The sequence below is a fragment of the Dichotomopilus funicola genome (assembly GCF_033296635.1).
Source record: "Dichotomopilus funicola strain CBS 141.50 unplaced genomic scaffold C8A04scaffold_8, whole genome shotgun sequence".
NCBI lineage: Eukaryota > Fungi > Ascomycota > Sordariomycetes > Sordariales > Chaetomiaceae > Dichotomopilus > Dichotomopilus funicola.
This window is the reverse complement of record NW_026944029.1, coordinates 434,066-450,118: the sequence shown is the minus strand read 5'-3', so window position 1 is coordinate 450,118 and position 16,053 is coordinate 434,066. Positions and strand designations below refer to the sequence as shown.

General features: G+C 53.9%; 3 protein-coding genes across 3 annotated transcripts; 2 read left to right on the top strand and 1 right to left on the bottom strand.

The window, feature by feature from the left end:
- Nucleotides 1-4,663: 4,663 nt before the first annotated feature.
- C8A04DRAFT_25743 (CAP Gly-rich domain-containing protein) lies at nt 4,664-5,552 on the top strand (the record flags this gene model as incomplete). Its single annotated transcript, XM_062779674.1, has 2 exons — nt 4,664-4,900; nt 5,067-5,552. 2 exons carry the CDS (start codon nt 4,664-4,666, stop codon nt 5,550-5,552), a joined length of 723 nt encoding a protein of 240 aa, XP_062639887.1.
- Nucleotides 5,553-7,708: 2,156 nt separating this feature from the next.
- C8A04DRAFT_25742 (uncharacterized protein) lies at nt 7,709-9,529 on the top strand (the record flags this gene model as incomplete). Its single annotated transcript, XM_062779673.1, has 3 exons — nt 7,709-7,951; nt 8,022-9,022; nt 9,136-9,529. The coding sequence occupies 3 exons, from the start codon at nt 7,709-7,711 to the stop codon at nt 9,527-9,529; spliced, it is 1,638 nt and encodes a 545-aa protein (XP_062639886.1).
- Nucleotides 9,530-13,786: 4,257 nt separating this feature from the next.
- On the bottom strand, nt 13,787-15,052 carry C8A04DRAFT_25741 (glycosyl hydrolase catalytic core-domain-containing protein; the record flags this gene model as incomplete). Its single annotated transcript, XM_062779672.1, has 1 exon — nt 13,787-15,052. The coding sequence occupies one exon, from the start codon at nt 15,050-15,052 to the stop codon at nt 13,787-13,789; it is 1,266 nt and encodes a 421-aa protein (XP_062639885.1).
- Nucleotides 15,053-16,053: the final 1,001 nt, after the last annotated feature.

The window sequence follows — 16,053 nt, the reverse complement described above, 5'->3', positions numbered from 1 at the left end:
AAGAGTCATAAGCTCAAAAAGCCGGGCACAAACCCTAAAAAGCCGACTGCCTCACAGACTGTTGGCCGAAACGAAGACATTGTTGCCAGCGGGGTGTACATTTAGCTCCTCTGCCGGTGTGGCTAGAGTCGTGTTCAATCGGGAGGCCTGGGCGGTTTGTGGTCGAAAAAGAACGGGTTGGGACAAACCTCGTCAATGCCTCCGGGCCGTGTTGAAGGGGTCTGTGAGGTCAGAGAAAAGGGCAGAGAGACAACGGAGACAGATCAGAACCTCGGAAGAGTGGTCGGGTTGCAATTCTCGGGAAGGCACCAGAGTATCGTTGGGCTCGATCGGCGTGTAATGTTATGGTGTGTTTTTTTTTTTGGCTTGGGAGAGCTCTTCATCCTTCCCCACGCCTTTCCGAGCGCAACCCGCGGCCCGTTATGCATCTGTTTGAGGGCCCGGGGCGGGTGGTATGTACCTGCTGCAAGAAAGAACTGGTGGCGTGGGTTCATGGTAAGGCGTTGGTCTGGCTAACCTGAACAGACTGTTTCTGCAGAGTTCCAACATCCTCCACGTCAGATCTCAGCGGAAGCGGGACGTGTCCTGGCCGCCGAAACGACGTGGAGTTCGACGGGGAAGAGTTCCGCGGCGAATGAGCGACCGCAAGACCGCAATAAGCAACTTGGGAGGAGAGCAGCAACCCCATCAAGGTTCAAACTTCCACTCACGACAAAGCTGCCCGCGACTTGTTCTACCTGGCAAACCTTTGACAGGGGAGGCATGTGGTGCGGGAGAGGGGGAGGATTTGCGAACGGTTGAAAGGCGCCAACCAGTGGCCCATGCCTCCGATTCCACTTGAAAACCTTCCCTGTCTCCCTGGCTCCCTGTTCTTGGTCGCCGGTGTGTCGTCAGTTGTTCGACAAAATCGTTCATGAGCCCCGCCTGTTCGGTGGCGGGATTGTGGGTTATCGACTTGTCTCGGCGGCCCCCGGGCGAACGAACAATGGGCGGCTTCGCCATATTAGGGCATTTGCAGCAGCGAGACGGCCGCCTTTTTGGCCCGCGAGTGGAAAATGTGCCCGAAGATGACCTTGATCGGAATCCAGGCAGCATGGAAGGGTCGCTCGAGTTCGGGAGGCGAGCATCGCTTCCATGGTTACACCGTCTCGTTCCCAGGAAAAAGCACTGTCTGGCTCGCACCCTCGCCCGGGTAACACATGGGGTTTGAGATCTCAGACCCTGCACCGCGGCGGCTCGGATCCAAATCGCCTACCCGATCTGGCGTTCCGCGCCCATGCCGTTACTGGTTTACTGGGTTACTGGTTCGACGAAGATGTTGCGAGTGTCGCTCGAACGTCTTTTTTTTCCTTGCGCTTCCGTGCGCAAAATTGGGCCGTGAACCTGCGTCTCTTCTCTCGGAAGACGGCTAACCCCTGTCGTCCTGCGGAGGCAAGGACCCATCCACAAACCTTGGGCGGCGCATTGCTTGCTTGCATGGACGGCCGGGGGGCGAATGCCCGAGTATCGTCACATTGCCGCATCAGCTGTCGGTCGGCCCCTCATCCATCGAAGCAGCCGCCTTTGCCCGCGAGTTCAAGAAAAGCAACAGAGGCAAATTGTAAGCAGAACAGCCGGGGTCAGAGCCTCCCGGAGAAGTGTGGAGCAAGATCCCGGGCATCGAGCGCCGTCCGGAGTCTGTGCGCCTCCGGAGCTAACCCCGGACCAGACGGTCTTTGTCGGATATCCTCGCCTCGACAATGGGCTGCCAAACGCCCAGCTCAACAATGGAATTGTCGTCGGCCAAGCCGCGCAAAAAGGAGGCGCTAAACGATGAATCTCCGTCATCTTCTCGGTAGTTCCCTCGAGGGTCAGCTCTGCTCTGCTAGCAAACTGGCGGTCAACTTTGCATGGACTACTTCCCCGCATCGGGATCAGGGTTGGCGTGGTAGGAGTATCGGCAAGGCGATCATGAATCGTCTTTCCGTTTGGAGGGGGGGTCGGGTTTGCACTTGAGGAAGTCTGCGGGGGCGGAGCTCCACACTCACAAGCCCGAACTTTGCAATTTGCGCAAGCTTGGGCTGTTGTGACGCTGAACAGTTATCAGACAAACCCGCAGGTTCGGAAGGTAGTAAAGAATCGAGATCTTGTCCCCCCCCGGCTGGTCCCCCATCCGTCATCGGTTAAGACACACATCTGCACTGACATAGTAGTACGGATCGGTGGCGGCATCACGACAGCTCATGTCAATTGGATGTAACGCAGGGGAAGCAGCTGAATTGACACATATCCCAGTCTCACGGCCTGCCGCCTTTTGAGACACGCATGGGCGACGACGTCGAAGGATCCGCACGGCGACCGGAAAAATGAACGACCACTTTCGTGTGGAACGGGTACGCGCCGATTGCTGCGTTGTCCAGCGGCGGCTCTCCGGGTTCTCGAAGCTGTGGACTCCAGAACTACTTCCGGGACGCGTTAGAGGGAGCGGCCGCAGGGGCAAATGGACAAGAAGCGAAGCGGCAAGAAGCCGTTCGTGTTGCAGCCGATGCCAGCCTCCAACCCTAAGACGGCTCAAATGTCAGACGCGAACGGGCGGGGGCCACAGGAAATCGGCCAATCATTGGCAATAACTTGCCGAATATGGCGCGGCGGTCGCTGGTATCATAAAGGGCCATGGATGAAACACGGGCATAGCCGATTCCATTGTCCCCGTTGTTGACAACGAACCGCTCATCAGATTGGACCATTGTGAAGTCCGGTGAAGGGAACCGCATATAGGGAGACGCTCTTCGGCCTCCAATTGCGAGACTATCAGGGAAACTTAAACCCTTGGAACTCGGTTTGTTTTAGCGTGGCTCTAAGGTGTGGTTTGGCGATCCTAACGTCATTAGATGGTGACCAGCGCTAGGGTACTCTCGACTCGAAGCCACCCTCGGTGATTGTGGCTAATTCGCCGGCCTTAGCAGCGACGCATTTGATCTAGACTATTCGTGTAAGTGCTCTGAGCTGTGGTAGGCCGGCGAAATGATTTCAAACCCACGTGTAATAAATGCGTTAAAAAGAAAGCGGATACTTTGTGTATCCTCAGTTCTCGGTTTTCTCCGGTGGCAGGAGATGTACATGACACATAGGAGTGTAAAGCCACCCCCCCCTTTTGGCCTGATCAACGGAAACTCAGCCATCATGTCACAGAGCCCGCGCCGTAGCCGTCTCCAAATGAAGTGTACGGGATCTTGTCCAACAACCCAACGTGGCGGTGAGGCGGCACCGGCGCGATCTTGGGTAGCAAGCATGCACAGCATGTGTCGCCCGACACCACTTCGTTGAGACCATGTCCCTGTCGTGCTTCAACATATAGGCCGCGTCGCGACTGATGCGGCCCTTCACTACAAAATTCCCCATTTCCTTCAGAAGTCCCCCGCGACCCGAGGGGCTTCGTGCCTTGTATCTGCAGGCCGCTCGAGGCGGTCAATTGCATATGGCGGTGACTTGGGCAGAGATGGATGCTGCAAAAGAAAACGGATACCATCAACGTTAGTGGTCCAAAGGCACAATGGCATGCTGTCGTAGGGTGCGGGCTTCGCGGCACACTCTCACCTGGCTTGGGCGTGGGGAGGGGATGGCTTGTTCTGCGCTGCAACTATCCATCTCGCGGCCGTTCCGTACCCGGACGGGGCAAGGCGGGCATGGGCGGTTCGCACCGACTGGCGGTGGGCCCTCCGCTTCGGGCATCGACATACATCGAAAGCGGGAGGCTGAGAGAAACGCTAACGAGTCCGGTGGTCTTGTGCCGACTCCACCAATCGCATCCTGTAGGGCCGTTTGCTGCGGGATCTCATGTCGGACCACATTGTTGTCACGGATGGCTGCCGAGGGCAGATATACCCAATGAGGCGGAGCTGGAAGGTGGCTCAAACGCTACAGGGCCCGAAAACTTCGAAGTTCGGAGAGTTTGAGGTGGGTTGATGTTTGTTTCCCCGTTTCCTTGCTTCGAGGCGCGGCCCTGCGTAAGATAATGTGTAGAGGTTGCCCAGTCATGATGGCTAGAAGTTTGGGTTTCGAAAGGGAGGGACTTGGAGTAGAGTTTATGGAATCGGACAGAATTTGTGGGCATAATAAGGGCTTCTCGCACAAGAGGACGGTCAAAACACACAAAATCATGAAAAAGGAAGGAACGAGCAGGTCAGAAGTTCATGATGAAGTGCCCGAAACGGAAAGCACCATGAGTCTCATTGCGGCTCCACACACCAGCCACATGGAAAATGGGTCCAATCTCCCTTGCGCCTCAGTGGGCCGCTTTTTTGTGGTTGAAGGTGTGGCGCGCCTAACGAAATCGAGTCCGACCCCTTCCAACAACTGACCTCTGTGTATGTCAAAGAATCTTGAGATATTTTCGGATAATTTCCATAATCGTGTTGTCAGCACCTACTTTGTTTACTCAGTTGGTTTGAATGGATTTGTCCTCGAGTTCCTAGAATTCTAAGGCGACGTTCAACGTGGCAAGCATCTGTGAGCTTCGACTGGCTTCTCTCATTCCCAACTCGGCCCAGTCCCGCTCTCATTTCGAATAAACATCACAACAACGGCGACAAGAGTAGCAGCATTCAACACAACACCAGCGATAAGAAGCTGAAAACAAACTCGAGGTTTAAGAATTTGAGCCGTAAAACCTCAAACCTTGGCCATGGCGGACGTCCCACTTTACGTCGTCTCCGACTACGCCGCGTCCGAGAGGCGCATCACCCCATCATGGTCCATCTGGCAACTCAAGACCAAACTCGAACATATTACCGGCATTCCTCCTTCGTCTCAGAAGATATCCCTCAAAACATCCTCGGGCGAAAAGATCCCGATTGAGGCGGCGGACGAAGAGTCCGTTTACTTGCAGCAGTATCCGCTCGCCCCCTATGCTGAGTTACTAGTGCGTGAAGCCCCGTCCTCGTTTTTATTTCATTCCCAAGCGCCCGGTTCTCTCGGTGTGATGCAATACTAGCAGGGCGTTACATCTCTCTGCGCCTCTATTCCCAACCCACTCTCCCTTGCACGATTTTCTCACTCACACGCAGCCCGCTAATTACGTTCACCAGGTTGCCGACACGCGGCCGGTTTCGGCGAGGCCAAACTTCGCCGCCGCAGCCGACGTAGAAAAGTATGTGCTACCGGAAGAGGAGTACGAGAAGAAGAGCGACTCCGTTCTCGCATGGAAAAAGGCCGAGAAACTCGGACGCTTTGACCCCAACGCGCCGACCCACGAGCAAGCCAAGATCGACGCCATCGCCGAAGAGATTAAGTCACGGGGTATCGCGGCCGGGAAGCGATGCAAGATTGGCGAGGACGACTCCAGACGCGGAGAGATCATGTACGTCGGCGACGTGAAGGAAATCCCGGGCACGGGTGCCTGGGTTGGTGTTCAGCTTGATGAGCCGGTGGGTAAGAACGATGGGAGCATCGGGGGTACGCGGTACTGGGGTGAGGAGTCGGAGCTCAAGCGAGGCTTGTTTGTTCGGCCGGAGCGGGTAGAGGTGGGAGATTTTCCGGCACTCAATGACCTTGAAGATTTGGAGGAGATTTGAGGGATGGAGAACTTGGGTGTCGAGCCGGGCCGGCCGGCGACAACCCTGGAGCTTTTGTAGCTTACATATGTCGCCCGCTTTGTATCCAAATCAAGATGAGCGAAAAACGCAGTGAAACGGCAAAAGCTCACCACCATCGCCCGTTTTTTGCGCAAACATATCAACTAAAGTGAATGCAGTGGCTCCTGCGATATTGAACGTCAAGATGTTACGCCCATTGCCAAGTGCGTATGTAATCAGCACCCACCCTGCAGGATGTCAAAGCAAGGGTGCCGGAGGTTTTAGCCGCATCGTCGGTGCCAGGCTCCGGTGGTGCGGCAAGGGTTCAAGGGTAAAGCTGGAACGTGTGTGATGTCCGTGACCACCACCACTTCGTTGACGTCGCAATGCCACTCGGCCCCGGCCTGCCTGACCAGCCACCCAGCTCATCGGGTGTTTGGGCTTTGACATCGAACTGCAAGTTCGGGACGACTTTGACAGTTTGCAGCAATCCAAAAACATGCAGGTTCGTTTGTGGTTATCTTGTGCTATTAGTTTAATATCACAGGCGCATAACCTATCGCCGCTTTCGGACCTGATTCTAGCCTCGTGCCAGGAATCCGGTAACGGAAATCAAGTGGCTGAGACGTGGATGAGTTGATCACGGACTGTGCTTGGTTTCGCTGCCGCGTACCGGACAGAAAGGGGGCAGGAAATCCAGGAAAAAGCTCAGAGAAAAGAATAAAAAACAAACACTTAGTTAGAGTGAGGAGTGGGGAAGATAGAGAATGAAAAAAAGAAAAAAAGTATAAAGAGCGGCCAAAAACATTTGCAGGAGACCGGCATCTCTCGGCGTCTGGGCCACAGTGCTTTTTTCCTTCCTATCAAACGGCTCAAATGGCGGGGTTTGGACACACAGTTTTGTTTTGGGTTGACTAGCACAGCATGGATGGGCGTACAAGGCTGTCAAAAATATTGATCTTAGCCCGGAAACTTCCCGCTCTCCGATTCAATTCTCCGACAAAGTTGTGAGAGCTTGTGGGACATCGCATGGCCTGAGGAATAGGTGGAATGCGGGACAGAAATGCTTGAAGACGCAGGTCCCCCACTACAGGCCGGACGCGGGTACGTACCTGACCCCGGGGATTCGGTAACATGGTGAACCACAAGGCTGCGTTGGAACGTAACACTTGAATACAAACGCCTTTAGGGTTTTACTTTGGAGTCCGGGTTACAATAAAAATGACGATATGGTGAGGTGGCCCGTTTATTCATACCTTTTTAACGGTTGACAGTCTCGTTGTCAATGGTGATGATGCCAAGTCAAGAGTGAGGGACTAAGCTCCTTGGAGAGCGCTGGCACGTGCTCCTACCATGATGCAATCGCAAGCCGACTCAGCGCTTGGACCGGAGCTTGCCGGACAGCTTGAAGCCAAAACAGTTCTAAAACGCACTGTCCACTGATCCACAGCAGCATGGGTACCCAGGTTCCGGTGTTATCAGCCCACCATGCAGAGCATCTCATGCTCCTCGGAGCTCTCGAGCTTTCCCCACACATCCTACTTCTTCTCATGCTCGAGGCTCCGGACCTCCAACTACCGGATGGAAACATTCTTCGCGAAAAGCCGCGTGGAAAAAGACCGTGATTTCTCCACCCCGGCTGGCTCTACGCACCCGAACACCGTGCGGGTACAGCGGTTGGACTTCGCAGTTCCTCATTTTCGCAGAGGGAGCGGTCCCCAAGAAACGTGTGCCGGTTCTCTAGTTTCTCATCTCCCGGCCTACTATGTAATAAATATTTTTGTGCTACCCGAGTGACCATCCGCGCATGGTTTCTCTTCGCATACAACCTCACCGGCGATCAGGAACCGAAGAAACCAAGGACGACAACCCTTGACGCATCTTTCAACCCCGGCATAGAGACGTGCCCGGCACGCGATGCGAGATGTGAGGCCCGGCTCGGTGCCCAGCTACCCAGTAGAGCCAAACAACGTTTTCTGTTCCTATCCGTCATTTCCGACTTCTCCTCGTACCCGTCTCCTCCCACCCACTTCCGCCGGAAGCGACTACGTTCCCCGGGCCTGTATGTGCCGGGCCCACCGACAACCAAAACCATCACCGCCTCCCACGCCTGCAGCGACGTCGACCGTCGCCGGCGCTGGAAGCGTTGTTGAAAGATGGCGCTTTCTCTTCGACGGCTCCTCGTCCTCTCTAGCCTGTCATGCCTCTCCATACTTCCCAAGGCGGATGCAGAGAGCGCGAGGATAGCTTCAGTCCCCGACGCAACCGATCTAGAGCTTGCCTCGCTCATGCACCTGCAGCTCGACACCCCAGAGACAGAAGGACTAGAGTTGTTATCATACAGCGTGTACCCGCTAACCAGGCACGCGGGACTGAACCAGAGTGACCATGACCGAAACGTGAGATACCTTCGAATTCCTATGTGGTGCGTACTTGTCGAGGGCTTTCTTATTGACACTCTTTTGATAGCAAATATGGATCCGTGGGACCCTAGTCCCGGCCGAGGTCCTGGCAGATGTCAGCCTCAAGCGTGAGGAGACCATCGTATTCTTTTCCTGCGATGGCGAGAATGCGACGGAGATGGTCAACGAAGTCATGGGGGATCAACCTAAAGCGATATTACTTTACAGTGTTGCGGGAAATGCGTGCAGTCTCGACGGCAACGATCTAATCTACAACACCCTTTACACCATGGGCGACGCTAACGAAGCTCGGGAGACCATGAACAACACCGTCCGGGCCGGGGGAACTCTACGCGCTACCATCAGTGGCGGAGAGAATACGACCACGACAACGCCAGATTACCCGAAGGGTGGCGGAAACTCTGCGGCGGCGATGAGTACCCTGTACACCATCACCGGCCTCACCACGCTATTGTTTTTGGTTATTATCGGGACAGGCGCAGTTCGCGCGCATCGGTATCCCGAACGGTACGGCCCACGGCTGGGCTTCGGGGGCCGGCCGGCACAAAGCCGAGCGAGGGGACTAGCACGGGCAGTCCTGGAGACATTACCTATTATCAAATTTGGAGATCCGGACTCGGCGAAACCCGATCCGTCGCTGGAACTCGAGTCCCAAAACTCCAATACGCCGTCGAATTCTGATCCGGCACAGGGAACCCGTTTGTCGGCCATCCCAGAAGAGCCACAAACGCCACCAGTACGGCATATCACCGCACCCATGTCGGGAGCGGTTCCAGAGGAGGGCGAAGAGGACAAGCAGAAAAAGGATGTGACCAACAAGACCACCGACAGCGGCCCGCCTAAGAGCACGGAGACGTCCGAGGGCATTCAGAATGATGCCAGGGCCACTGAGGCACCCGTGGGAGATGAAGACCATATCGGGTGCTCCATTTGCACCGAAGATTTTACAGTTGGCGAGGATGTCCGCGTCCTGCCTTGCAACCACAAATTCCACCCTCCATGTATCGACCCGTGGCTTGTCAACGTTTCAGGGACTTGTCCACTCTGGTAAGCTTTGAACCCCTCGACCCACTCTGATTTCTTTCTCTTCCCCAAGTTTTCCTTCCCCCTACCTCTTCATCGTCCACCAAACACATTTTGACTTTGAACTCCAAAAACAGCCGCCTCAACCTCGACCCGATGTACCGTCCTGATTTCTGGAACGCAACCACCAGTGAAGAACGGAGGGAGTTTATCCGGCGACATCGAATAAGTTTTAGCCTAACGGCCCCGTCGCAGGGGGGTGGAACCCAACACGGTGCTGGGGCGCGTGCTGCGGTATCGGTGCAGCAACCGCAACAAGAACGGCGCAGGAGTCGGAGGTCGAGCTTTTTGATGGGCCTTGGAAGATTGGGAGTAGGGGCTCGGGGGCTGGAGCCGCGTGATAACAGACAGAGCAGCCACAACCAGGCTACAAATCCGACGGTGGGGGGGAACCAGTCCGGTCCCGGTACCAGGACTGGTGATGATAATGAAGGCGGACCGACATCGAACGCAAGTGCTGGAAGGGAGTGATTCTACTCCTTCCCCAAAGCGTGCCCCTTGTTTCTTCTAATTCTATATTCACCCTCGAGGCCACCTACTTCACGTTTACGCCCACCCCGATTTCACAGTCACAACTTTACTTTTACATTTCACATTCACGACACATTTTGAGATACCCGTACATATTACCCTCGCATTATTTCATGGCCCTACCCAAATAACACTCCATCCTCTCTAATAATAGCGGGGAGAGGGGAACGAGGCAGGGAGATAATATCTTTGGCGGATCGACGGATGAACACATCTGTTTAATGCAGTTGGTTGGCGTTAAGTCTTAAGATGGGGGGTTGGGGTCTGTCGAATAGGAAGTAGTACGGATATTTGGGTTATGGAGGAGTTGCATGGGACTCCCAGGTCTGACATATTTCTTTTTATAGTTATGAGTTACGTTCATGGATCAGATATTACATGATGGGTCGGCGGGTTTATTCGGTTTGACTCGACTCGTCCTGGTTGGACTAGGTCTACTTTCAGTTTGGAGTCGTGCTGAGGATGGTGTTTCTGTGGCGTTTGCTTGACGGGTGGGATGCAAAGAGGAATGTGAAAGTCACATATGGCAGCAGAAGAACGTAGTCCGTGTGGGATATACAAACAACATGCAAACAGTCGCGTACCATTCAGCCGTCTGTCGTACTTGAAAACGATGCTTCGAGAGAACCGGTCGGCCCTAAGAGAACGACACACTGATGCGAGACCTGTTTACTACATCTGTATTCACGTTATCCACATTCGTTGTATATCCCCAAGATACCCGTGTGCGATGGCATATGTGATCTATCAGAATCGGATTATTTCGCACAAATCTCCAAACCGAACTGCAAAAACAACAAAAGAAGCTCACAAGCTTCGCCCAAGTAACAAAAGCCATTCTACACTGAACCTCACCATGAAACTGTCCATGAAACCAAGATTGTCAGGTACGGATTGATGGCTCGGCGTCTTTCAGGGCAAAGCACAGGCTGGTCTTATAGAAAAAGTGTTATAGGCGGTCTGTTCCTTCCTGCTCTCCATTGCATAATGTCGATGAACCCGGGTCTTGGTATCAATCCTGTTATAGGTCAGCTCATATACCTCCCTTCCATAGGTACTTCCAGGTCCGGAAACTGCGCTGAGGCCCACTGCGGCACAGCAGGCAACACGCGGTTGTGAGGGAACAAACTGGAATTTGAGAAACTTCTCTATCCCGGAACATGGGGATGATGCCAAGAAGCGGGCGAGCCCCGCCGGAAGCTTCTCAAACAGATCACCCCCCTGGAACTGATCGACGCTAGGATGTTTTTTTAGTGGATGACAAGGGTGTTGTGGTGTTTTGCAGGGGGGGCCTGCCTGCAAACGTGCGTTGACGACTTGACGTGAATGTCCATTTTGGGAAGTTCGGTTGCGACCTTTTGTCTCGTCTGGTCGTCGCCCGGGATAGGACCGCCTGGGTGTTGTTTGCTTTGCATCGAACGGAGGATGGGGGCTATGTAAACACCTGGGAGTTTGGAAGGTATGTATTTGAGGGTGATTGTTTTGATGGTGCTTTGTCTCCGTTTACACTAGGTACAATAACCGCTGGTCAATTCGAAAACATGCCTCCCAAAGTTCCGTTTCCCGAACGGGTAACACTGGCCGAAAAAAAAGCATGTTGATGCGTCTCTTGTCCCGGCATCAAAGTAGTATTCGGTGTTCACACACACCTCGTCTGGGGGATTCTCATGCCGGAACTTCTGCTATGGGATAGTTAGCTAGATTTATTTCCAGCCCCTTCCCCCCCCTTGACGCGAGGTCGAGGAGCCACAGGAAGCGCTGCACGCCGCATGGTGTTGTCCCGTTCTTACACCACTACTATGCACACTACGTTCCATCATCACCCACGTTCTCTAACCTACATATCCACAGATGCGGTGGGAGGTGGGGGAGCCTCGATTACTATGTACACCGCTCCGCCCGAGGGCGGATGGACTGTATCGATTCCGTGGGGGCCGATGTGATGGATCGCATACCTCCTGCACATGCCTTGCATCATGCTTTGCAACCTCTACCCGGACGTGCCTCTATGAATGTTGTTGAAAAGGGGTCGGGAACTTTGACGACAAACAGAGCCAGCCTTGCGAGTTTACACCGCCGAGTCGAGATGCAGCCGATGGTTCGGGATATGTTTCTTCTGGTTGGGGTGCTGGATGTGCTGTGACTGGTATACTTTTTGAGTAACTGTAGGCGACTGGCGAGACCTTGGAGGCTCTCGAGTCGATCATGTGTCTGAAAGAACCAAGCTGGGCTCAACAATGGTGTTAGGACATGTTGCTAATCGGGGATGACGGATGAAAGATGAATGGAGGGTAGACGGGCTAGTTGGTTTTCAAAATTTCGGAGATAAACATCATCGTCTCAGCTTCGGAAATGTGGTACGGATTGTTTCTCTATGAGACAAGAATATAATGCCCAAGATACCAAATAATTACTTCAAGGTCTTCAACTGCGGATTATCAACTACCTAACATACCCCCAAAAGGCCTGGAACCTCTACCCCTCGACGCCCCTTCTCCTTCCCTACAATAAATAAAGAATCCTGCCTTACCCTACCATCTAGCAAGTGTTGGAACACACTATTGAACTTCTCTTTTCCGAGTCCTTACAATGGTATATAATCTGTCCGGAACAACACAGATAGAACTGAGTGATACCTGCCATGCTCGAGTAACAAAATGCCACAGTTGAATTCTAAGCAGAGCAGTATATCCTGAAGTCCTTTAGTCTAAGTGGTGAGACGGGGGGATTAAGCTAGGCTCCATGGCTCTGCCGCCACCGTGGAGGATTTATGGTGTCTTAACTCTGCTCGACACGTTTCTGTGAGTATATCAACATCCTCTCTTGATGTTCAACCTCCCCCAAACACCATATACGCCCCGTGAGACCAGATACCAACAAGCGTATTATCAACACGGGGAGACACTGCCCAACCTGCCCAGAAACACCAGCCCCCCCATCGTAGAATGCCACGTTCGTACCTACCAACTCTTTTTCACATGTACTCAGTAGTCTCAGGAGAATGTTTTCAATACCACTACCGAGTTAGTTCCCCAAGAACAACCCATATATCTACAGAGGACCAGAGACTCACAGGCCCTTTTACAACCCCCCTCACCCACCCACTGACCCTAGGTTGGCTGCCGAACATCCGAACGTAATATACTGTATGGCCAGGGTCTACATAGGCTGTTCCAGAAGAATCGTCTCTTGTTCTTTCTCTCCCCAACACAAGAAACAACCTTTCGACCTTCCCTACCTATCTTGAACAGCAAGCCAGGCTGGGTCTGTAGCCACCCTCCTACACCCTACACTCTCCCCTAGTTCTTTTCTGTTTCTACGGCCTAATGTCAACAATACAACCCTCACTGCTAACTTAGCAGCAGCAGTCGGCTGAGTAAGGCGGTTTTTTTACTTTTGTCTCGTTTCCAACCCAAGGTGGGAAAAGACAAACACCTTACATGTCCCGACACCGAAGTTTGAGTCCAGTTCGGTGTGTTGATGAAGCGAGTTTGTTTCTAGAAATGGGGAACAATGACGATGAGGCGGCCCGGCGGTAACATATTTTTACATTATCCCTTGCGTCGATGGTTTCTCGAGAACAAAGACCCGATACGGTACAATGATAAACATGGCAGAGCAACTTCGGGATTGGGATGCCACAAAGCAAGTACATGGTCTTTGTCAGATCACAGATAGCTCCAGGTCGGACTCCCATGAACCACGATATTCTTTGTCTTTCGAAGCAAAGCAGGGAAAAGCAGCGAAGCCACCGTTTTGATACCCGGTTCATAATCTCGTGATCTAACCCAGACCCGTTCTAGCTTGAACGTTATGTACCCTGTTCCATGTCCATCCATATGCGCCCACCGGCCGTAGTATTGGTCCGTTTGCTAGCGCCGGTATCAAACGCACCATTCCTTGGACTGAATACATTCATCCGACAGCGGAAAATCAGTACAAGAATCGAAAAAGAAAAGGCAAAAGAACACGGAAAAGTGGCCTCACTGTCTCAAAGGAGAGGAGGGCAAGCGATAGAAAAGAAGGAGAAAAGGTTATGTACAAGTGAAGTGAAGTGAAGATGGTGGCTGGAAAGCGCCCTTGGCTTTCGGTGTGCTCAAAAATAGCAGACCAAAAGGCTTGCAAGTACCCATTGCAAACATAGAGCATGAACAGGTTGCCATGAAACGAAAAGAAGAGGGCGGCTAAGCACCCGCTTTAAGCGCCGTACGCAAAGGTATTGCCGTAGGTGCTCGGGGTATTGCCGTGGACCATGGTGCCGTCCTGGACCATGAAATACGAGTAGCGCTCAACAAAGGAGAAGGTTGAGTTAGTCTCGATTTGATCGATGACCGTCTCAAGCTGGGAGTTGATCTGGTCGTCCGAGCCGTCAAAGGCAAACTCGGTGACCCAGACGGGCTTATTGAATGCGCCGTGCACGTCGAGGAGGTGGGACAGGAAGGCGTTGGTATCGAGACCGTAGATATGGACGTTGATGAAATCCACGGCACAGCCGCCGGCGCAGGCAGTGAAGTAGCGCTGAAGCCAGCCAATGCCATGATCGGGGCCGCCGCCATTGGTGATGGCCGGCGAGCCGATGCGAGCCTGGCCCGAGAAAGGGTTCAGCAGCTCAATGTGCTTTTGAGCGCTCAGCTCCGGCGACATGTGTGCCTGGCTGTCGAGCTCCGGCTCGTTGAAGCTGAGCAGGCACTTGGAACCCGCATCGATGGCTTTCTGGGCGTTGGCGGGCCAAGTCTCGGCGAAATCAAGCTTCAGGCCCCAGAGCATAGGGCAGAACTCCAGGCCAGTGCCCGAGTCGTCGTACTGGCCCCAGTTGTAAAGCCACGAGACCTTGCTGCCCGCGTTCAGCAAAGACGGGAGCAACTGGGCATTGTTGTACACAAGGCCGCGCTTAGCACCACCGGTGCTGCCGCTGCCGCTTCCGGCGCTGTTGTTGTTGGTGTCGACAGGAGCAGGGGGCGAAGCAGCCTTCGTGGTGGGAGAAGGCGTAGGCGTAGGGGCAGGAGCAGCGGAAGATGAAGGCTGGGGGGTTGGCACCGGGGCCTCGACGACTGGAGGAGGAGAGTTGACGACAGGAGTCACCGACCTAGTACTCGAAGGCGCGGGGGGCTTGGGAGAGGGCGGGTTAACGTGCTTGACGCCAACAGCAGTCGAGGACGGCTGGGCGACAAGGGTGGTTGACGGAGTCGCCGCCGCATGAGCCAAAGTCGAGGTTTTGGAGGTGCTCGCCGAGCTAGAGTGATGCTTGACCCTATGGGCTGAGTTGGTGTAGAAGGCCTTGTGGACGCTCGTGGTAGCTTCGTCGCCCTCATACACGGTAACAGTGACCCAGTCCGTGACGGTCGTCAGGTCGGTGTAAAGAGCCTTCTTCTGGTGGGCATGTTGAAGTCCGTGTCTGGGGCTAGCAATGGCCTGGCCAACCAGGCCCGCCGCAAGTAGCGCGGTGAGAGTCTTGGTGTACATCGTATGATGGCGGTAGTCGGTCAAAGGGGTGAGGTTCTTTCTAGGAACTCGTGAAGGGAGTGACGATTCGAGAGTCTGTTTCGAAACCGCAGGTTTGTTTTGTCGGTATCACCGGACCGCGATTGTTGTTGTAGATGCTGTTTCAAGGAGTGCCAGCACGAACGGATCACACAAAGAATGAAAGGGCGTATCGTCGGATACAAGCCGATTGTTCCAGGCCTCGCTGGGTGAATGAAAGTTTAAATTTGGAGAGCCGAGTCGCTGTCTGTCAAAGACGCAGAATGAATGATGCGAATTTGAATGTTCAAAGACGAACAACGATTGCAGCCGTGACCAGAGGGCGCGAGGAAATGGGTGTCGTTCAACGGTTGAAACTCGCAACCAGTGGAGGAAAACAAAAACACAAGCTGCCCAAAAGGAAGGAATGGAAGAGCCCGAGAGCGTGGGTGAGAGAAACAAAAGCCAAGACCGGAGGAGGAAGGAACGGATGCGGAAGTTTATAAGTGAAGGAGTGTGGATGTGTGCCTGGGTCCAGAACGGTGATCCGATCGTGGAAAGAAAGAACCCGGGAAGGGCGGATTGGCGGGTCTGGGCGGCGCTGATCGCCAGGGGGGCATTCAACGGCGCTGTTCTGGACCATGGTGGGACGAAAAATGCCCGCAGGGGTGCAGTGGGGTCACCCACCATCATCACCACCTCCTCGCACAACATGGCTCCCGTCCTGGAATGTCAGGAACAAATGAGCCCGAACAAATGAACTCGGGTGCCTGGGCCGAGGTCTCGGGACAAACCACTCGCACAAACTGTGTTGTGTAAAAGAAAAACATCTCCGTCTCTTTGGTCCCTCTCCAGCTAGGAAACACAAGGAACATTGACGCAATTTTCAATGCAGCTTCCCGGCGAAGCACCGTCAATAGTCTGTTACACAGTAAACTGTGCCTCTCTTCGTCACGACGGTCCCGAGAGAGGCAGAGCGGCAAGGGGAGGGGAAGGGCGAAGCC